The sequence below is a fragment of the Nicotiana tabacum genome, chromosome 24 (genome assembly GCF_000715075.1).
Source record: "Nicotiana tabacum cultivar K326 chromosome 24, ASM71507v2, whole genome shotgun sequence".
NCBI lineage: Eukaryota > Viridiplantae > Streptophyta > Magnoliopsida > Solanales > Solanaceae > Nicotiana > Nicotiana tabacum.
Window position 1 is genome coordinate 75,398,536 of NC_134103.1, and position 23,054 is coordinate 75,421,589.

Here is a 23,054-nt window from a genome sequence, read left to right on the forward strand (position 1 = left end):
TTGTTGGGAACATCTATTTGTGTTATCTATCGGTTTGCTTCACGATAGTTTGCGGTGCGTGAATATCACGTTCCAAAAACCTCTTTCAATTTTGTAAATGGAAAATGTCCAAATATGCGGGTCAATTGATTTTTTGACCTTTTATAAATTTATTTTTAGTTTTATAATCCTACCTTTTTTTTTATACATGTGAGATTTACTTTTACACGTAAGAGATCTTTCATTTACACATAAGAGATCTAAAAAAGATATTTTCTTAAATTCAATATTGTAAAAGGCCAAGAAAGCCTAAAACCTCCAAATATGCCCTTGAAGGAGTATATAAAATTGGATGAATTTGTCCGTCGTTAGTACTTTGATATAAATACGCCTCTACCGTCCAATACTTGGTTTGAATATGCTCTTATTTTAAACGATCTCATATAAAGTACAGGGGCATGTATGAGCAAAGTATTAGTAAATCTGCTCAATTTTGTATAGTTAAGAACATATTTGTACCTTTTCCATTTTGTAAGCAAATTCAAAGGCAGTGAGGGCTTCTCTCTTTTTCTTTTTCAAATGTAGGTGAGAGTCAAATACTAGTATAATAATTATGATTGCAACTAACATAAAGGTTTAATTAAATCTCTTTTCTTGATAATCTTAATTGTGCAAATATCTAAATTGCTGAATTCTCGTGAAAGAAGGAAAAAATATACTAAGGTGACAAAGTAGGTTTAAAAGCTACTTTAGGTCTTATGTTTAAATCCTAGTGATATTCTTGTATGTTTCTGAAACCCCCTATACGTTCTTAGCTCCTCCACTCCTTACTCCTTAAATAAACTGCTATTTTATACGGTACTTTTTTATTATATTTTACGTAATCCTACAAATAAACTACAATTTTAATAGTTTGATACACAATTGTTTAGAAAGTGTGCAAGTCACGTACAAAGTACAAATGTCTTTCAAATTTGTAGTAGGTGAGGGTCCTTTTGTCCAAGGTTGACGAGGGACGAATTCTGAGTATACTCATATCTAAATAAGGCTGCAATATAGCATAAAATGGGATGATGCTCTATTAATATTTGTGTCATCTACTACGCCCATAAACTTTCAAATACATCGATTGGAAGTGTGATATATCGAGATTAATTAATGGTGTTTAAACTCCTTTATTGCAATATTTGAGCCTTAAAAAGTTCAACTATCATTCCTCTCTCCCTCTCCATGCACATAACTATCTACTTCATGATCTTGTGAACTAATCGAGAGTTGTCTGTGCACAAGTATTGCATACACGTTATATGTTGTATTTTCTTTTCAAAATAGGTCGTCTACTTTAGTTCGGAGGGTCTCATTGTATGTAAATATATTTGTATTTAAACTTTGGATAGAGTTATCCAGTATTTATATTGGTGAAAAGTAATAAATAGTCCGTAAAATTAGTTAAAGTGCGCATAACTAACCTGAACGATATAAAAAAAATTATAATCGCCAAGCTAATTACTTGTTAATTAACGTAAGCTATTCTGCAAAAATAAGCAGGATGTGAAATCCAATCACGCACGAGGGGGAAGTAGCTTTGGTCCATGCTTCTGGTATCAAGGATAAGGTTAAAAGAGATACTAAAAGAATGGAAGGATGTCATTTTCTATGCTGAGGCCACAAATTGATGGGCAGCTTTATTTCCTGTACGTTTCCTTTTCCAAAGGATATTTTGGATAATATATATGCAACTTCCTCCTCTATTCGACACCTGTATGTTAGCATCTTAAAAGGATATTAATGGGTTTTTGAGGATCTGAGGTGTAAACTGCTTATATATTGATGCCTCTGAAGTCTTATCCATCACCAAGATTGTTGGTTGGGCTCATACAGTAGATCACTCATCTAAAACTTTAGTTTTTCTTATTTATACTCTTTAATTTTAATTTTTGCAAGAAAAAACTGATCTGTTTATGAATATAATATTTAATTTATTTTAAATAAAAAATCGACCGTCGGCCGATTTCTTGAGGAAAAAAGTCTGATTATTTGTCGCAAATATATATATATATATATATATATATATATATATATATATATATATATATGCGCTAATATATTTTTTTGACCAGAAGTACTTTTTAAAAAAAATTGAGGTGTTTGGCAAACTTTTAGAAATAGAATCAGTTTCTGAGAAGCAGAAAAAAATAGCTTCTCTCTAAAAACACTCTTCTGAAAAATACTTTTAATAAAAATACACTTGAAAACAGTTTTTAAAAGCTTGACCAAGCACAAATTAATACTCAAAAATATTTTTTAAATTAATTAACCAAACATAAACTGTTTATCACCAGAATTATTTTTTTGAAAAATACTTTTGAGAAAAATAATTCTCAAAATAAGCTGATTTTAGAAGCTTGCCCGATAAGGTTACTAATTCCAACCAACTTGGTCAATTTTTCGTCGGTAATTTTCGGTCCGAAAGAGCGGTCTCTCGGACAAATTAAAGGTTTGTGTCTAAAAAAAAAAAGCGTAAAAACTATTGTTGTTACTTAAAACATGTCACTCCCTTAGTTTAAACAAACTGAGCACGAGGACAAGGTAGACAAAAATATGCATCGTAGTGTATGATTTCAAGAAACTGCTGCTCTTCTCTTCTGATTTAAGTTGGCCACTGTGTAATGCACTATTAGTCCAGATAATACGAACCCCTCAAACAATAGTATTTAGGATCAAGCTGAAAAGTTACGAGCCGTAAGTCGCCCCGTATGCCTTTTTCTTTGGTACCCATATTACGAGTCGATCCCTATTTTATTTTAAATTGTATTTTGTTTACTTTTTACCTCCGAAAGCACTTAAGTAACTGAAAGAGTAAAGAAAGAGATTAGATAACTTTTTAGTGGAACCATAAAAAGGCCGGCAAGGTGCATTTGTGGGCAACAGTCTTACTAGCCGGAAATACAAAATTAAGGAGAGTGTAAAAAAAAAAGAGAAAAAAAACACACAAAAGAAATAAAAAAGAAAAAGAAAAAAAGAATGACATCTCTCATATCCTGGTTAGTGAGTATCTATATAGTGATGTGCTTAAAGAAAAAGGGCCTCTTCGTGTTCAATTATGTGGCAGGGCATTTGAGCTGGTCATAATAAGGACGTGTTTGAAAGTGAAGCGTAGTGTATAACAAGTGATTAGGAGGGTGAGTCACTATTTTTTCAAAAATATATCATATCCGTCCCTTAGCCTACATTACAACCTATAAAGTCCTATTTGATCCTAGACTTTGCGAGCTTAAATTAGTCGAGTTTGACACTACGGGCAAGCTTATGGTATGAACTTGGGTGGTATAAGAGTTTCTTTGTGAGAGTGAGCGAATTATTTCAATAGTTGAGTCCTTAGACTATATGTTAACTTATATTTGAGTGTGTGGACTATTTTCTCTATGTGGTTTACTGGTGAGGGCACGTGATTTGCAAAGGATTGGTAAAGTACTTGATTTTTGAGTTGGCACAAAAAGCAAGTCATAGTATATAACGTATTGGAGTCAATTTTTGAGGCTAAGATGTTAGAAGAGTCACATAAATATTTTAAGTAGCCTTGGCGTTGGTCTAAAAATGAGGAAAGATGTCAATAGCCCTTATGATGGGTTCTAAGCGTTGATATAAATCATTGTCATTGTTATGATGCTTGAGTATGTTTGGAATTGTGTTACTTGCCGATGTGCTTAATTTTAAGCTGCTCGAGTACGAGCAAGAGTTTAAGTGTGGGGTAGTAATAACTGATGAAAAATGCATGTTTTTGAGTATATTTGCATATTATTTCTTATGTGAGTCGCGAGAGATTACATATTTATAAACTTAAAATATGCTCATTACATGTTTATTGTGTGTAGGAATGAGTTTGGATGAAAGTTGATGAAAATCGGATGATTTGATGTAAAAAGAAGTTGAGAGGCAAGAGCTCGGAGCGTGCCACAATTGGTGCATTGCATGAAAGTAGGTGCGAAACGGCCTAGGGAATGAACAAAAAAAAAGTGAGTATGGAGGTTGGCACTGGACCTAGCACGCGAAAGAAACAAAGAAGAAGAAAAATAGATGGGAGTGTGCCTAGTTTCACGCGTTGCACCAACCCCAACACGCGACTCAACTTTTCCTTAACGAATTAGGAGAGATCAAGGACGCCCCACATCAGCCCTAATTGATATAAATACATCATAAAACGTCCTTTTGAGAGGGGATACACTACTTTGGGGTAAAATAAGACCTTTGGAGGTAAGAACACGCTAGGAGCAAGGAGTAAAATTTAACCACGAGTTTTTCCCTCATTCTTCCTATTTTCATTGTTGGTTATGACTTTTAGTATTGTAGTTTTATATACTATTATGATTAGCTAATTTTTTAACTAGAGTTTTGATAGAACCTCTTGGAGGATGAATTCTTGTTATGTTTTAATATAATTTACCTTTGAATTTATCTAATTGTTCAACTACGTGCTTATTTCAGTTGATTGAATGGCCATCGATTGACTGTGCCTATTTATTATGTGTTGCTTGGGAAGGGATACATATTTAGGTGGTTGTTGAACAACGTCACTCCTAAAGTATATGAGAAATCAATACGGTAGGTTTAAAAGAGGGATTAGAGATAACGAAGTTTTGACGTGATTATAGTAAGCGGTGAAAAAGTGCGAGCTAACATAATTCGAGAGAATATGACTAGTACATTATTGTAGTTGCTCGAGAGAGAATTACGATAAGTCAAGTGCTCATGATCAGTAGAGAATACTTAGGCGAAATTGTAGGAGACGTAGCGGGAAAGATTCCGACAATTAGGAAAATCATAACTCTACGCCTCCTTAATTTTGTCTCCAACCCTTAGTATCTTCAGCTTTTAATTTATTACTTTAATTTGTTAGTTAATTAGTTAAACATAAGAATCTTAATATTTCTAACTTAGGAATTGTTTGAGCTTGTCTTCTAAGTGATAGTGATTGGTTGTACTATCACTTAGTGAATTTTTCAAGAATCAGGAGCGCAATTTCTTCTCATTGCTCTTTGCTTTTAGTTTCTCAGGTATGCAACTACCCTGTCTCTCTTCTTACTATGTATTTTAATTTACTCGCTGAACTTTCTTCTCCTCTTGCAATTTTCCGAATTCTCTTTTTCCTTTATGTTCAATGTTTGAATCTCTTGCCAAGATTTTGTCTTGTTGTTGGTGATTATTATTATTTATTTCTAAGATTGGGCTGTTGAATGCTATTTATTGGGAGAATTTGGGAGAGCTATGACTTTAAAGTCTTGAATATTGGCAGTATTGATTTGCCCACATATTATGTTTGAGAAAATGCTTGATCGAGCTTAGTTAAGTATGGGCTATGTGAACTTAATTTTTGACTAATTATTAGTACTAACTTTAGAGTATGCACTTTGCGCGTGTATATATAATTATATATCAGTGAGTGTTAAATTTTATATAAATATTATTTCCTCTATTTCAATTCACATAACACATTTTTCTTATTAAAAAAGATCGATATATATATATAGATAGATAGATAGAGAGAGAGAGAGAGAGAGAGAGAGAGAGAGAGAGAGAGAGAGAGAGAGAGAGAGAGAGAGAGAGAGATAAATAGATATATTCATGTATATTTTTTAGTTGTTGACGAAAATAATATATATATAGTAATTAATATTAATCAAAGATCCAATGTTATTTATTTTTAGTCCTCTTGTATTTAGAAAAATATAGATCGGCTTGCGACTTTGAATAATTTTAATACAGAGTTTTAATTTTGTGAGTTAAATTTTTTTTTCTATTTTTTTTAGGATAAATACCAATAAAATTTGATGCCTTCAACTTTTAGAAAATACAATTCCACCAACCAAAACTTAATTAATTTTTCTAGTAAACTTTGTGACTTTATTGATTACTAAAACTTTTCTACTAATAATCCGTAATTGTAACATTTACCAATTGATGAGATTTTTAACATTGACCAATTATTTATTTGGTTAAAGTTATATTTTTGTTGTTAAACTAAATGTTTCATAACACTAATAATTCATCATATTTCTACCTATTTAAAGGCTCTTGAGTCTTGATTACTAATAAATATTTCATCTGTCTTAAATTATTTGTTGTATTTCTCTTTTACATGTCTTTAAAGAAAATATTAATTAGAATAATTTTTTGACATTACCCTTATTTATGTCTTTAATATAATCTCTCTTCATTGAACATTTACTTTATTTATGTGTCATCTCCATCTTCAAGAATAATTACTACTAAGGATAAAATGGAAAAAATAATTAATTATATCTTAAACTTCTAAAATGATAGATAATTGAAACATCTATTTTTAGACACTATGATAAATAATTTGAGACAGAGTGAGCAGAAATTAATTCTTCATATTAATTGTAGATTGGCTTATTTTAACTCTAATTCCATGTCTAACTTTACTTTTAGAATAATCAATAGTACTGGATCAAAAAAAATAGAAGAACCAATATAGTATTTCTTTTCTTCAAATTAAAAAGTGATAGCAGTTCTTCATTTTTTGACTTTAATGTCTTGAATACAAATATAATGTTTAGTGGTTAGATATTAAAATATTGAAAATTTGAATTCCTAAAACGTAGTTTAACGTCAATATTAGTTGTTATATTTGGTCCTAAATATTAGGATTTTGAATTATAAAAGGAATTTTTTTGTTGATTTAAATGTCCTAAATATTGAGATTTCCTACTATAATAAATAAAGTGTAGTTGATTTCAAAATACTAAATATTAGAAAATTAATAAAATGACTATTCTATCGAGTGAATTGTATTTTTTAAGGGTAAAAAAGGCGAACGACATTTCACTAAGGGCCTTCGTGCTTTTAATATAATATAAATTTTGGGCCAGGATAACATAAGATTGAACTCTGCTAAGAATTAGAGTTTGAACTTCTGCTAAGAATTCTCTAAAAATAAAGTAATTACTAACAATCAAAAAAAGAATCATACTATGAAGGCAATGAATGAGAAAACTGATCTAATGTAGTAATCGATTGCTTTGTGTCCCTTAAATCCGATTACTATGTGATTTGAATTATACTATTCTATTTGAATTAAGATAGATTGAATAAAAGTGTAAACGTTTAACTTTGTAGGAACGATAATCCTTAACATTGAAATAGATATATTTCTCGCCAAGCCGAAAAATGGTGAGCCAAGTTCTAGTACTATTTGGCCATCCGTGAGTTCACAAATAGCTCCGGAAGTCTAGAGGATGACAAATCCTTCGTTACTTTCAAATAGTGTACCTATAGTATTAAAATCCTGGATACGCCTCTGGTTTCGAACCCATGATTAATATTCGATGGCCGGAATCTGTAGATCGTCCATTGCTTCTATTGGAAAAATGTAAATCACAAGTTATTTGATGAGATTTTGTAAATTCACAGCTATCAAAAAGATTTAATCTTCGATAGCATTATGTTATGTTTACAAGAACTGTTACTTATCTTATTGTGCGAGAACTTACACGTAAAATTTATTCCCTAAATGGGAGATGATGATTGAAATCTAATGGTAAATTGAGACGAGGGATTAAATATGGAACAACAATGAATGGAAAAGGAGAAGGAGATAGCAAAAATGAATGAAATATACTACCAAATTTGTTCATGTTTTATTTTTTTAAATGAGAAAATATATTAAAGTCAGTCGCATAATTTTTATACGAGTAATGTTAGGGTGAAAAACAAAAATAATCAGATTTACAAGAGGTAATTGAAAAATAGCCACATCTTTAAAATTAATCGAAATTTAGTCACTTTTCATGTAAAGATAAATCTGAACAAAAACACTGTTCAAAATCCGAAAAATATCTAGCATAATATACTGGTCCAACATAATATGCTGGAAGTTCAAACACAGTTGCTTCAATCTCCAGTATATTATGCTGTAACTTTCCGTGTGCTGGAGTTCCAGCATAATATGCTGTAAGTTCATACATAAGTGCATCAATTTTCAGTATATTATGCTAGAACTTTTCATATTGTAGCAAAATAGTAGCTATTTTTACTGACTTTACAAATACTGATTATTTTTCAATTATCGGTCCGAAAACCGGCTAACTCGAGCTTATTTTCACGTACGGTTAATCCAATAAAAGCCCAAAAAATAAGTGGAATCGTAAAATTGGGCCCGCGTATTGGCTCGAGTTTTCTTTGGATATCCCTTTGTTCACTCCCAGTTTTGACAAAGAAACTGCTACTGTTTCTGCTGGGCTATTTCTCTCTTAGCTCAGTTTTACATTTCTGTTAATTCTTCTCTTTTCGAATTCACAAAATGACAACTAGGGTTCCGTGGATCCTCCTAGCTCTCCTTCTCTTTTCTTCACCATTTCTTCAAGGTTCGTTTCTCAGATCCAGATCTCTCTCTTTCCTTAATTATACAATTGTTCCGACATGCAAATGCTCGTGCAACAGGATAATTACCGTGTTTTTCTAGCTTTATTTAGTAATCTTTTGTGCGATCTTGTATAGTGAGATTCAATTCGATGCCATCGAAATTTCTTATATCTCTTCAAAGTTGTGTGTGTGTGTGTGTGTCTGTGGGATTTGATTTGTTTTCAATGAGTAAATCTGCCCTTATTGAAGATTAGTGAATGCTTAGGATGTTTATTTAATAATCTTAGCAGAATTTAGTCTTCTGGAATAATAAGTAGAATTCGAATTGTGTTCTGGGTGGCAATAGTGTAATTTGCTAGTTAAATTAAATGTCTTCGACTTGGTAATCTCTTGTTATAATCTCATTTGATATAATAACATGGAAAAGAACTGTTGATCCTTGCATCGATCCTACTTAATGTTAGGGGCGGATGTGTAGTATAATCTATGGGTTCAGCTAAACCCAATTGCTTTGGCTCATACCTAATACGTGTTAAGGAATCTATCAAATATGTACAAATATTGAATTTCGAACCCAGTAACTCATTAGTGGGTTCAGTTGCATACTAAACTCATAAAGTTCAAATCTTGGATCCAGAATCTTGGATGTGGTGGTAAGTAGTTAGTTTACTTTTCTTTACGAGAAAGGTAAAGTATAGTAGTCCATTTACTTGATTTTCAGGTTTCAGTTATCTTCTAAGCTTTTGGGCCTGAATAGAATGGAATGGTTACAAAGGATTTGTGTAGCCGACCACAACTTTCTTTGGGATTGTTGCGCTGTTTGTTATTGATGTTTATTGGGCTGTTTGCTGTTGGAGTTGATTATTACGGAGTTTCTGTTTAGATTTCGAACTATTATTTCCTGAATTTCATTTTGGTTTTATATGGTGTTGATTTTTCTCCTTAGTTGCTAGATGTCAATCCGACCCTGAAACGGAAGTGGTTGAAGGCAGTGGAGAAGGAGGGGATCTTGGAATTGTTGGTGATGATGTGCATGATTTTGGCAGTGACAGTTTTAGTCCCGCACCCGGGATTGAGACAATTTGTGTTTTCCCTAAAAACCCCTCCAAGTGTAAGTAATTTCAATTCTGCTTTGCATTTTTATTGTTTGTTCCTTGTTTTGCTTAAATGGTTAGTAACTGTTTTAGAACTGCATCTCTAAATCACGTTTCTTCTTCGCAGCGGTGGCAGCTGGCGAGGAAAGTGAGCTGTTAGTTGGAATGAAAAATGATGGTAATTTTATGTGCTTTGGTGTATTTTCTTCTCCCCCTTCAAGTGCTTAATTTTCAGTGATTCATTTCCCTATTTTGGGTGCCTAAAACAGGGGATTCAAGCCTGAATATCATTGCAATCCAAGCCAGTGTTCACCTTCCTTTTGATCATCGTTATTTGGTTCAAAATCTGTCTGTACAGGTAATTGGTTGGCTTATTTCTTTTGTAGAAATCAGGCTGCACTCTCCTCCTTCCATAAGATTTGTGATTTATTATGCCCTTTAAGCTGGACTTTACATATTCTCATATTCACTTAGTTCTGAATTCTTCTGGTAATTTTCAATCTTATTTTAGGTTTCTACATCAGTGCCGGCCCAAGGGTAAGGCTGTTAAAGCAGCTGCTTTGGGCCTCGTAATTTTTGGGGCCCCAAATTTTTCTAATAGGTTATATATTAATTTATTTTTAGAAGAATATTTAGTGCTTTAAATTAGAAAGTACAAATTTTCATAGTAAAAAAGTAGGATTAAATTGTTGATCATAAATTGAGAAAAAATATCTTTTTGGGAATCACTCTCTAGACCATAAATTGAGAAAGGATTCGATTATTAATTCATAACTCAAAAAAAGGTTAAAACTTTAATACAGTCCCACAACGTGTATATCTCAAGAGAAATTAAATGGATTAGATAAAATTATTAATAACTTTGCATATGAAAAACTAGAAATACAGAATTTAAATGAAATTATATATGAATTTTTTCTTTTATATAAAAAAAGGCCTCTCATTGAATTTTTGCTTTAGGTCTCCATATTTATTGAGCCGTCCCTGTTCTACATGTGGACTTTTAACCTTAAGGGGTCGTTTGGTACGCGGGATAAGGTGTTATAAGGTGTGGGATTAAATTTATACCATGTTTGGTTGGCGGTATAAATTTATCCTGTGATAAATTTATACCGCCAACCAAACAGAGTATAAATCCCGGACTTAATACTGGATATCCCATTTTATCCACCTTATCCCATTAAACTAGGGATTATTTTATACCACCTCCCATGTGGGATGAATTAGTCCAGGGATTATAATCCCGAGATAATTTAGACCACGTACCAAACGACCCCTAAGGTTAGTAGCCGTTTAGCTTCCAGTTGACCTGAGAAAACATTTGCATGCACAAGGCATACAGAACTTATTCTTCTTACAAATGAAACATATGTTTTTTCTCATTTTATATTAATTTCCACATAGCATGAAGCTCATATATATATATTGTAAAGTTTCCGCATGACTGATCCTAGGATATAATTTTAGATTTAATGGTAAGAAAAAGATATCATTTTAAGAGCTTTGAAGTAAAGTAAAATTTTTTATTTGTCACAAGGGCAGTGATTATTCTCTATGGGATGAAAATACTTTGGTGATCTTTCATTGTTAATTAGGAGTTCCTATTCAAATGAGGCTTCTATGTTCATGCTATTATACTGTGATTTGGGTTAGGGACTTGGCTAATTCTGTATCTTGGTCCATTTCCTAGGCTTTTAACAATGCAACAGTTCCACCTTCAGCCCAGGCAACTTTCCCATATATATTTGCTGTCAGCAAATTTATGCAGGTTGGTTGTCTTCCAAGCACTTGTACTGCCTTTATCTTTTACTATCTGCTTTTTTTCATACTTTATTTGCTTGCACTTGAATGCCGCTGTTAGTTTCCTAGGCTGAATACCTTTTCTTTCTTAATGTTGCAGCCTGGAAGTTTTGATCTAGTTGGCACTATTGTTTATGAGATAGACCAGAACCCTTATCAAAGTACATTCTACAACGGCACTATTGAAGTGACTGAGCCTGGTGGTCTTCTCAGTGTTGAGTCTGTTTTCTTGTTTTGTCTTGGAATTGCCCTCCTTGGCCTTCTTGGATTCTGGATACGTGGTCAGATACAAAATCTCTCAAAGGTGATTACATATGCTCTTTGTATGCACCTTGCAAAAGCAGAAGAATATTTGCTAGTGCGTCAGAATAGTGGGTGGATTGTTTCATAGAAGGGCCTCAATGGTTTGTAATTAGGGTTATCATTTTTAGCTCTTACGCTACTATTCTGTTGACATGGTGGATATACATCAGTGTCAGCAATCTTTAGAATCTGGTATCGGCTGAGACTTGATACAGTGGAGATAGCGAGACATATCCGTACATATAATGGTGTCACTGTAAGAGCGCAAAATGTTATGTCGAGCAGCAGAGCTAAGAAAAAGTTCTGCATATTAATGTATGAGGAGTTTACCTATAGGGCCCAGACAGTCTTTTTGTAAATGTCTGTTCAGTGAGATAAGTTTATATTGCACTTCCGTTGGTCCTTTTCCCTTCTAACGGTTTCTTTTGTTCTTGGATGTATGTATAGAAAACTAAGAGAGCACCAAAGGCAAAGGTTGAAGTTGGAACTGCAACAACAGATGCATCCATGGATGAGTGGCTTGAGGTTTGTGGTTTCTCAACTGTTGGGAGTATTTTCTAGAATATTTGGTCTTCTAATTTTTTAGAATCATGTTGAAATGATTTCTTTTTATGTTTGGACTTGGGTATTAGGAGTTTTTGCCTTACTTGTGTCTTTTATGTAGGGAACTGCATATACTCAATCGCTTTCCAACAAGTCGAAGAAGAAGAAGTGAATGACGATGTTTCTGATGTCCCAAGCAGTATGTGGAGGCTAAATTCCCCAGTTAGACTGGATTTACGCACAGTTAAAAACGTGCAATAGGTTTAAGAATTAGAAGTGATAGAGCTTCTTCTCTGTTGTAGCATGAGGAAAAACCTATCAGCCTTTGTCTTTTTAGTGCCAAACTGACTGGTAGTTGGAGGTGGTCAAGACAATTTTGTCTCAACACATTCTACAAGTTTATTATTTTCTTGGTAGATGGATTGGCCATTCTTATGGTCTTTGTTTGAGTTGGAAATCTCCTTAGCTTGTTAAAATCTTTAGCGGAAAGAAGAAAAGTCAGTAAACATACTTGTCAGCAAACAAGAAAGTACTAATTCCTAAGTTTCAAAATCAATCTACATTTTCCTTTGACACACTTGGATTGAGTTTCGTGCGTTTGAACAATTGACAATAGAGGTGTATCTTCGGACTTATCTTGCAATGTTATACATTGGTCTGTATATTGCTTGCATGTGGGAGATGGAATTCCAGTAAATGCATACTTAATTAGTTGAAACATCGTTTTCAGGGCTTCCAAATCGGCAATGAATAAACAACTTTACCTGCAGTTTTTGCCACTTAATTAGCCAAGATGTAAGATAAATATCACTAGTGTAGAAAAATCAAACAAAGAACAAAAACATGTACTCACATGATAAAGTTTATGAACCTAACTCTATCTCGCTAGACGATATTTGTCTATTGATTAGGTAAAAAACTGATGATCGAGTCAAATCATATTATAGTAGAAGTATTATGAGAGCTAGTGTAAGTTTCTACAGGCTGCAGGAGGATTTACAATAAATATTTTGGCGAGCGTAAAATGCTATTAAAGCAAGAATTTAAGTTACATGCACTGGCGATATAAAGATATTTACACAATCAGGTTACTTATTAAGTAATTACATGTAAATTTCTTCGTATGACTTAGTTTTAGTGCTGAGAGTTTCATCCATTTAGAAAGTTGTGAGTTCAAATTCAGGCACATCTTTTTTCTCCTTTTTAATCTTTCTAATTGGAAGTCTGATGCTATCCGATTTTCCAGTTTTTCTTGAACACCTCCAATGTCAATTATACTATCACTGAAGATGTTGAAAGTAGTCAAAAGTTCACATTTAACTCCAGATTTTAGCAGGATAGATAGAAAATAAACAAGGTTTGCAGTTGGATGATACCTCATTCAATGAGGATAATTGCCTTTGATCAAACAGCTATGCTATGCCACCACCCATATTAGTTGAATCTTCTTAAATTTTGCTATAATCCCTTTTCAATTATTCCAACATAAGTCAAGGTAAGGTCATGTGAGGTCCTTAACTATTTGTTTCTATCATTTTAAATACTATATATATACTCTTTACTCACTTCAGACAAGCATACTCAAGAATACCAACAAATTTCACATTTTAACAAAGTAGAGTTAATAGTACCCTCAGCTATTTGGCATTGTGCTCAATGGGGCTTCAGTCCCTTTGTGGCAGAGTCCTTGTTGGATTCTCTGTCTCTTTGTTACTGTTTGCTGTGACTTTCTGCTATGCTGATGACAAGACAATCCAGGTTGTCGGAATTGGAGAATGTGCTGATTGCAAAGAAAGTAACATAAAGACCTCTCATGCCTTTTCAGGTATGTACTTCCATTTTATATCTTGATTTGCAAAACACTTTTCAGAAGCATAATGTCTATAACCATATATAGCAGATGCATCATCAAAACAGTGAGTGCATTTGCATCATTGTTTTGAGGCTCTCGTTATTGTACCATTGAATAAGGCAGCTTGGCACAATAAGTTACCGCTATGCCAGAGGCTATTGCTTGAACCGGTGACCTCGTGATCACACGACAACAACTCTTACCATTGCGTCAAAGCTCCACTTTAATTGAATAATTTTGAAAAGATGTACATTAATAAAAAAAATGCACCCATTGTCACTTTTATATTAATGGATGAGTAGTCTTCCATGTTCATGGTTTAAAATTCTAGAAATGCCTCTAGTTATAACAACTTTTGCTTTCAGGGCTTCGTGTAACCATCGACTGCAAGGTTGAAAATGGAGAAATCAAAACAATGGGAGAAGGAAAACTTAACAAAGATGGCAAGTTCGTGGTGTCACTTCCTCAGAAGATGGTGAAAGACGGCAAATTGAAAGAAGATTGCTATGCGCAACTCCATAGTGCATCAGCTGCACCATGTCCAGCACACAATGGCATAGAATCCTCAAAAGTTGTAGTCATCAAATCTAAAAATGATGAGAAACACACATTAAAACCAGCTGGAAATCTAAAGTTCTCTACAGCCTTGTGCACTTCTGCTTTCTTATGGCCACACTACAAGTATCCACCATTGCCAAAGTTGCCACCTTTTCCCAAGATTCATTCTTGGAAAAAGAAACATTTCCCTAAGATGTATTTACCTCTACCTCCTATTCATAAGAAACCTTTCCCTCCCATTTACAAGAAGCCATTTCCACCTTCAATTCCTATTTACAAACCAAAACCAAAGCCACCAGTAGTGAAACCTCCTTCAGTTCCTATTTACAAACCAAAGTCAAAACCAAAGCCACCAGTAATTAAACCACCTACAGTTCCCATTTACAAGCCCAAACCAAAGCCATTTATTCCACCTCCAGTTCCAATATACAAACCAGTAAAGCCTCTGCCTCCACCAGTTCCAATATACAAACCAATTCCACCATTCTATAAAAAACCATGTCCACCCCTATTTCCTAAAGTCCCAATTCATTCCAAGCTTCCTCCTTTTCCTAAGATTCCTCCAAAGTACTTCCACCACCCATTGTTCCCACCACTGCCTCCTATTCCTCACCCATAGGAAGGCTTTATAATATTTCCTCTTCAGTGAGCGGGCATAAGCGGATACAAGATTTCAAGGTAGTAGGTTCACCACTTAACATATATACTTATTTTCAAATTATTCAATAAATTTTCTGATATAGATATTCTAGTTTGAAACAGCAAGTGCATGTGCACCATGCATATGTGTCGAACCAGCCTCAAGCATGTAGGGTTGTACCACTTTCATGTTGAAACATTAAAATAGTTAAGTGACTGCCTTTGCCTAGTAAAATGATATGAGTTGAACTTGAAGAAAGAATTGAGTATTCATATATGTTAATTTCGTTTGGGATTGAGATCAGACTATGTATGAATTGATAGTTTTTATTTTCTAATAGTAAATTCTATTTTTTTTGAGGGTATATCGAAATAAGCCTCTCTACTTTAACAAGTTAAGGTAAGATATGCGCACACACTATCCTCCCCAGACCCCATCTGTGGGATTACACTGGGTTTGTTATCGTTGTTGTTGTTATTGTTGTAAATTCTATTTTTTCCCCAAAACTATAATTATAAGGCGGAATGGCCTGGGAGGCCCCTGTACTTGTCTAGTTTTGTTATGCCGGTGTTCGTACTTACGAGTTTGCCAATCAAACACCTCTACCCTTAAAAATTGAGCATTTTAAACCCTGCTCATCCTATGTGGCATTTTTTATGGAAGTGCGTGTGATACACTCGTTTAAGGAGCGTGGGGTCTATTAGAAAGGCACCAATAGTTCTTCCCGATTGTTCATCCTCCATTGTTGAATAAAAACGAGCTTTTCTTCTTTGTTTTTTTCTCTCTCTCTTCAACATTTTATGTCCAATTCTTTGTCCCTCCTTCCCCTATCTTCTTTGTCCCTCCTTCCCCTATCTTATTTGTTTGTTTCTTCCCTCGAATCTGAAACTTTATCGTGAATTTAGATCCTCTGGCCAATGATTCAGATCTCTTTTGAAATTCAATTATATACCCTTTTTGTAGAAGGAAAACCTGTCAAAACATCAAAAATACCAACTAACCAAAAAAATGGTCAACCGAAAGATCTTCAAAAATCACCACACCTCAAAATTAACCCATACAGGATTTTGACGCATAAATTATGCATCTTTTACCAATTAATACTTTAAAATATTTGAGCTTTTTGAGAAAATTTAATCCCAAATTTCAAAAATCAAACAAGGCAAGACGTTTTTCCAAAATCAATTAAAAAAAGAAATAAAGAAGAAAAACAATGAATTATTCCTCCACTTTTCGAGCTGGACAAAAAATAGACCATCGAACTTCTTCTCCGCCACCTAACGACTTCAACCATGGAAATGGACCACCGAACTTCTTCTCCCACTTCTCGATTAATTTTTACCTCGATTTCGTTTCTTTATTCCTTTTAATTTTATTTTTACAATATATTATAATATATAAAGGGGAAGAATCGGAAGAGGAGAGGAGAAAGAACAAGAAGAGAGAGAAACAAGATGGGAAGGAGGAAGAACGTGAGGGGGAGAGAGAGAGAAATCAATGGGGGAGGGGATTAGGGGATTAATGTTTGATTTTTTTTTTAATTTTTGATTTTAATTATTTTTAATCTGCCATGTGACATGGAATCTACACATTGTTATTTTTTTGACGTGGCAGCCAACATGGAGGCGTTTAAACAACACGCACCATGAGCGGGCCGAAGCGGAGTTTAAAATGTTCAGTTTTTAAGGGCTCAAAAATAGCCAGATTTACAAGTGGTAATTGAAAAATAGTACAGTTTCAAAAGTAATCGAAATTTAGCCACTTTTCATGTAAAGATAAATCTGAACGAAAACACTATTCAAAATTCGAAAAATATTCCAGCATAATATACTAGAGTTTGAATTTTATACATGTAAACTTCCAGCATAATATACTGGAAGTTCACACACAGGTGCTCCAATCTTCAGTATATTATGTTGGAACTTTCTGTGTGCTGAAGTTCCAGTATAATATGCTGGAAGTTCATACACATGTGCACCAATCTCCAGTATATTATGCTGAAATTTTTCGTGTTGCAGCAAAATAATGGCTATTTTTCAAAGACATTGCAAGCGCTGACTATTATTCAATTGTTAGTCCGAAAACTGGCTAGCCCGTTCTATTTTCACGTTTTTAATGGTAAAGGGGTTTGATTGGCAAACTTGTAAGTACGAACACCGGCATGCAAAGCTGGACAAGTATAGGGGTCTCCCATGCCATTTCGCCTAATTATAATTATCAAAAACAAATTCTATACACCATATCAATAGACTGTCCAAATTGGTTTCCTACTTTGCCTAACTCCAAGAAAAGAAAAAAGCTTAAATTACAAACTGAAACAAGAGCTGTCCGGGTTCCAATGGACTTGGGCTTTTGTGGACCACAAAATGGGCCGAGTCACTCGAAACTTCGAAATTATCTCCACTAACTGGTCCCATAGCATCAGAAACGCATATACCACGTGATCCATATGCTAAACTAACTGCGGTAAAATGTTAAACTAACCACGGTCAAATTCACACTTCATAATGCTGACACCTGTCGTGGTTAACGGTTAAGATCATCTCTTAAACAAATTATCCGCTTTGCAGTTTCCTATATAAACTCCTTTTAGCTTAATCTCAAATGCATAGATTATTCATACGGTGAGAGCATAGCTTAAAAATTCCACAGAAATTTCTAGAAGAGAGAGAGATGGCAAATCCTAAGGTTTTCTTCGACCTTACCACCGGCGGTCAACCGACTGGCCGTGTAGTGATGGAATTGTTCAACGATGTAGTTCCGAAAACGGCGGATAATTTCCGAGCACTCTGTACCGGAGAGAAAGGCGTCGGAAAGTCCGGCAAGCCGTTACACTACAAAGGATCATCATTTCACCGTGTGATCCCTGGATTTATGTGTCAAGGAGGTGATTTCACTGCCGGAAACGGTACCGGTGGTGAATCGATCTACGGCGCCAAATTCGCCGACGAGAATTTCGTTAAAAAGCATACTGGACCTGGAATTCTCTCCATGGCTAATGCTGGCCCTGGAACTAACGGATCGCAGTTTTTCATTTGTACGGCCAAAACCGAGTGGCTCGACGGAAAACACGTGGTGTTTGGTCAAGTTATTGAAGGAATGGATGTGATTAAGAAAGTGGAGGCCGTTGGATCTAGCTCCGGCAGGTGCTCGAAGCCCGTTGTGATTGCTGACTGTGGTCAACTCTCTTAGATTATTAATCGTATTAATTAATGTTAATGATGATCTAAACTAGTTAACTATGTGATCGCAGCGTACTGATCTGCCGTTTTTCGTTTTTTTTTCCAGTTTTTTCCTTTTTGAGCTTATTGTGGGTCGGGTTTCGGGCTTACTGTGTCGGGTCTTTACTGTAATTGGTCGTTTTTAAAACTACCAGTGCAAGTTAGAATTGGAATAAGATTAGATTTCTCGGTTTATTTCACTGTGTAAGTTCGAATTCGTGCAAATTTCTTAAATTGTGGTTTTCGACATTTTAATTGGAGTTATCGCCTGTTAAAATAATGCGGTGACTTTTGATATACTGGTTTCGCAAAGTCGGAATAGTTATTGTGATTTATTGGAGCGGGTCCCACCACTGCAGAAATGAATCTGATTCATCGCAGCGTTTGAACAGGCGTGGGAGTGAAGCCCCGAGGCACGAGGCGTAAGTCTCATGAGTATTTAATTTTTAATATTTTATAAAATAATATAATTATATTAAATATTTATAAATATATAAAATTATATAAAAAAATAAAGAAAACTATAAATATGTGAAATATATATATATATATATATATATATATATATATATATATATAGATGTGTTTCATCCTTACAAAAAATTAATCAAAACAATCTATTATACGCTACTTACAAACACAAGTAACTTGAGTCGAAAAGAATAAAAGTTTTTTACATGAAGGAATAAAAAGGATGACTAACCTGCAATTTGAACTTTGAGCTTGCTGCTACGAAGGAGAATGATGTTCTCTTAGTATTTGTAAAACAAAATGGAATATTCGTTGCTTTTGGGAGATATTAACACACTAGTGGACAAGATAAAGAATTCGAAAAGACCATAAATTAGGGTTTCAATCAATAAAAAAGGTCTTTACTTTTAAATTTAAAATATTTCAGTTCCTTTTTAAAACTTTTGAGTAATTATAAGCTGACTTTTGAGAATTTGGGTATTATATGAAGGACTTATTTAACAAATTTTATTTTAATTTGAAAAAGTCTCTTGGGCTTACGCCTCACTACAAAAACGCGCCTTAAACGCCCGGGCGTACATCCCGAATTAGGCATGCTTCACAGAGTTCAACTAGAAAAAACAGAAAATCAACTAGGCATGCTTCACAGAGTTCAAATAAGCAGTTAAAGCACGTAGACATACGATATTAGACTAAAGATGATAACTACGCATATTGGGATAACTCAATTTAGAATGAAAAAAACAGACTAATACTCATTTAAACGGTATAACTCAAATTAAAGGAAACAAGTCGCTACTCAGTAAAATAAATCGGATTTTTCAACAAATAGCCAGTGTACGAACTCGTCACCTCACGTACACGACGCTCACATATCACAACAGTACCAAATCCTAAGGGGATCTCTCCCACACAAGGTTAGGCAAGCCACTTACCTCGAACCAAGCTCAATCAATCGGTAACAATGTCTTTTCCACGAATATCCGACTCCGGATGGCCCAAATCTAGCCAAATCAATTGCATACCATAAATAGACTATAAGAAAATTAATCAAATTAATAAAATCAAAGCTAAAACAAGAAATTAGAAAATCGTCCCAAAAAGTCGACCCGGGCCCACGTCTCAGAATCGGGTAAAAGTCACAAAATACGAACACCCATTCTCTCACGAGTCTAACCATACAAGAATTTCTCAAGTTCGACCTCAAATAGCCTTCCAAATCTCAAAAATTTAGTCTAGGAAGTTTATACCATTTTTACCTAATTTCCAACTCAAATCCTTAATTAAAGGGTAGAATCAACTATAGATTAATGAGATATAACCATAAAAGAGGTAAAAATCATTACCCACAAGCTTTCTCTTAAAATCCCTCGAAAAATCGCCAAATTCCGAGCTCTCAAGTCAAAAAATGAAGAATGAGATCAAACCCTCACACTTAGCCATTTTTCTGCCAGAGATCTTGCTTCTGCAAGCCTTCAACCGCATCTGCGGTCCCGCACCTGCGAAATTTCCATCACAGTTACGGATTTCACTTAAAACTCATCGCCCACTTTTGCGGTCAAAACACCGCACCTGCGGACCTATGTACGCTTTTGCGGTCCCCCATCGCTCATGTGATCTCTCCAGCGCATCTGCGGGCATCGCAGTTGCGGAACTCACCTCGCACCTGCGACCCCTGACCATTCCTTCCAAAATTGCTTCTGCGCTTAATCATCCGCACGTGCGGCCCCGCACCTGCGATCTCCCCAACGCAGGTGCGAAAACACTAGATGCCTGAAGGCTTCAGCAATTTCCTAAGTCCAATATTTCTTCCGTTAAGCATCCGAAACACACCCGAGGCCCCCGAGACCTCAACTAAACATACCAACTAGTCCTAAATCACCATACGGACTTAGTCGAGCCCTCAAATCACATCAAACAACGCTAAAAACACGAATCATCCTCCAATTCAAACATAGAACTTTTAAACTTCAAATTTCTACAACCGATGTCGAAATCTATCAAATCACGTCCGATTGACCTCAAATTTTGCACACAAGTTGTAATTGACATTACGAACCTACTCCAACTTCCGAAATTGGAATCCGACCCCGATATCAAAAAGTTCGCTATCGTTCAAAATCTCTAAAAATTCGACTTTCGCCATTTCAACCCTAAATCAGCTACTGACCTCCAAAACATAATCCAGACATGCCCCCAAGTCCAAAATCACCCAACAGAGCTAACAGAACCGACATACCGCCATTCTGGAGTTGTCTTCATACAGTTCCGACTACTGTCAAAATCGTAAGACTTAAGCTTCCGTTTTTGGGACTAAGTGTCCCAAACACTCCGAAACCAAAAATAAAACCTCCAAGCAAGTCACAAAAGCAGAAAAAGGTACGGGGAAACAGTAAATAGGGGATCGGGGCTATTACTCTCAAATCGACTGGTCGGGTCATTACATCCTCCCCCTCTTAAAACAATCGTTCGTCCTCGAACGAGCATAAAGACATACCTGAAGTGGTGAAAAGATGAGGGTAACGACTGCGCATATCCTGCTCGGTCTCCCAAGTCTCCTCCTCGGCCGGCTGACCCCTTAACTGAACCTTTACTGATGCAATATTCTTTGACCTTAACTTGCCAACCTGCCTGTTCCAAAATAGCCACTGGCTCCTCAACATAAGATAGATCCTTGTCCAACTGGACTGAGCTGAAATCCAATACATGAGCCGGATCACCGTGATACTTTCGGAGCATAGAAACGTGGAATACTGAATGAATCCCTGCAAGGCTGGGAGGCAAGGTAAGCTCATAAGCAACCTCCCCAACTCGCCGCAACACCTCAAATGGGCCACTAAACCTTGGTCTCAGCTTGCCCTTCTTCCCGAACCTCATAACGCCCTTCATAGGCGAAACCCGGAGCAAGACCTGCTCTCCAACCATAAATGCAACATCCCGAACCTTCTGATCCACATAACTCTTCTGTCTGGACTGGGCTGTGCCAAGTCGATCCTGAATCACCTTCACCTTATCCAGGGCATCCTGAACCAAGTCTGTACCCAGTAATCTAGCCTCGCCCGACTCGAACCAACCCACAGGAGACCGACACCACCTACCATACAGAGCCTCATACAGTGCCATCTGAATGCTCGACTGATAACTGTTGTTGTAGGCAAACTCCGCAAGTGGCAAGAACTGATCCCAAGCATCCCCAAAATCTATCACACAAGTGTGGAGCATATCCTCCAGTATCTGAATAGTGCGCTCGGACTCTCCGTCCGTATGAAGGTGAAATATTATTCTCAACTCAACCCGAGTACCCAACTCCTGCTGTACAGCCCTCCAGAGCCATGATGTAAACTGCGTACCCTGATTAGAGATGATAGATACCGGTACGCCATGAAGTCTGACAATCTCACAGATATAAATTCGAGCCAGCTGCTCGGAAGAATAGGTAGTCATCAGAGGAAGGAAATGAGCTGACTAGGTCAGCCTATCCATAATCACCCAAACTGTATCAAACCTCCTCATAGTCCGTGGAAGTCCAACAACGAAATCCATAGTGATCCGCTCCCATTTCCACTTCGGAATCTCTAACTTCTGAAGCAACCCACCTGGCTGCTGATGCTCATACTTTACCTGCTGGCAATTTAGACACCGAGCTACATGTTCCACTATATCTTTCTTCATTCTTCTCCACCAGTAATGCTGCCTCAAGTCCTGGTACATCTTCGCGACACCTGGATGAATGGAGTACCGTGAACTGTGAGCCTCCTGAAGAATCAACTATCGCAAACCATCTACATTGGGCACACATAACCTGCCCTGTATCCTCAATGCACCCTCATCCCTAATAGTGACATCCTTAGCATCACTGTGCTGGACCATGTCCTTATGGACAAACAGATGGGGGTCATCATACTAACGCTCCCTGATACGGTCATAAAGAGAAGACCGAGAGACCACACAAGCCAATACTCGACTCGGCTCAAAAATATCCAATCTCACAAAATGGCTGGCTAAGGATTGAACATCCAACACCAATGGCCTCTCTGCTGCTGGTAGATATGCTAAGCTCCCCAAACTCTCCTCCTGGTGACTCAGAGCAACAACTACCATATTGGCCTTCCCGCGATGGCACAAAATGGTGATATCATAATCCTTAAGCAACTCCAACCATCTCCGCTGACGCAGATTAAGATCCTTCTGCTTGAACAGATGCTGCAAAC

At 35.8% G+C, this 23,054-nt stretch overlaps 3 protein-coding genes across 3 annotated transcripts; all 3 read left to right on the plus strand.

Moving 5' to 3' along the window:
- The first annotated feature begins 8,188 nt into the window (after positions 1–8,188).
- LOC107807630 (translocon-associated protein subunit alpha) lies at positions 8,189–12,550 on the plus strand. Its single transcript, XM_016632051.2, has 8 exons — positions 8,189–8,363; positions 9,308–9,472; positions 9,583–9,633; positions 9,725–9,813; positions 11,146–11,223; positions 11,356–11,559; positions 12,006–12,083; positions 12,223–12,550. The coding sequence occupies exons 1-8, from the start codon at positions 8,300–8,302 to the stop codon at positions 12,271–12,273; spliced, it is 780 nt and encodes a 259-aa protein (XP_016487537.1). The 5' UTR covers positions 8,189–8,299; the 3' UTR covers positions 12,274–12,550.
- Positions 12,551–13,661: 1,111 nt separating this feature from the next.
- On the plus strand, positions 13,662–15,451 carry LOC107807629 (uncharacterized). The gene is made up of 2 exons (XM_016632050.2): positions 13,662–13,926; positions 14,319–15,451. The coding sequence occupies exons 1-2, from the start codon at positions 13,758–13,760 to the stop codon at positions 15,128–15,130; spliced, it is 981 nt and encodes a 326-aa protein (XP_016487536.1). The 5' UTR covers positions 13,662–13,757; the 3' UTR covers positions 15,131–15,451.
- A 2,296-nt stretch (positions 15,452–17,747) lies between these two features.
- Positions 17,748–18,567, plus strand: LOC107807631 (peptidyl-prolyl cis-trans isomerase-like). Its single transcript, XM_016632052.2, has one exon. It carries the CDS (start codon positions 17,825–17,827, stop codon positions 18,341–18,343), a length of 519 nt encoding a protein of 172 aa, XP_016487538.1. The 5' UTR covers positions 17,748–17,824; the 3' UTR covers positions 18,344–18,567.
- Positions 18,568–23,054: the final 4,487 nt, after the last annotated feature.

Bases quoted from the DNA above. Each gene is read 5' to 3' on its own strand.
- LOC107807631 (XM_016632052.2), top strand. From the start codon at position 17,825: ATGGCAAATCCTAAGGTTTTCTTCGACCTTACCACCGGCGGTCAACCG.
- LOC107807629 (XM_016632050.2), top strand. From the start codon at position 13,758: ATGGGGCTTCAGTCCCTTTGTGGCAGAGTCCTTGTTGGATTCTCTGTC. The intron at 13,927-14,318 runs GTATGTACTTCC...TTTTGCTTTCAG, and splicing joins GACCTCTCATGCCTTTTCAG to GGCTTCGTGTAACCATCGAC.
- LOC107807630 (XM_016632051.2), top strand. From the start codon at position 8,300: ATGACAACTAGGGTTCCGTGGATCCTCCTAGCTCTCCTTCTCTTTTCT. The intron at 9,634-9,724 runs GTAATTTTATGT...TGCCTAAAACAG, and splicing joins AGTTGGAATGAAAAATGATG to GGGATTCAAGCCTGAATATC. The intron at 11,224-11,355 runs GTTGGTTGTCTT...TTAATGTTGCAG, and splicing joins CTGTCAGCAAATTTATGCAG to CCTGGAAGTTTTGATCTAGT.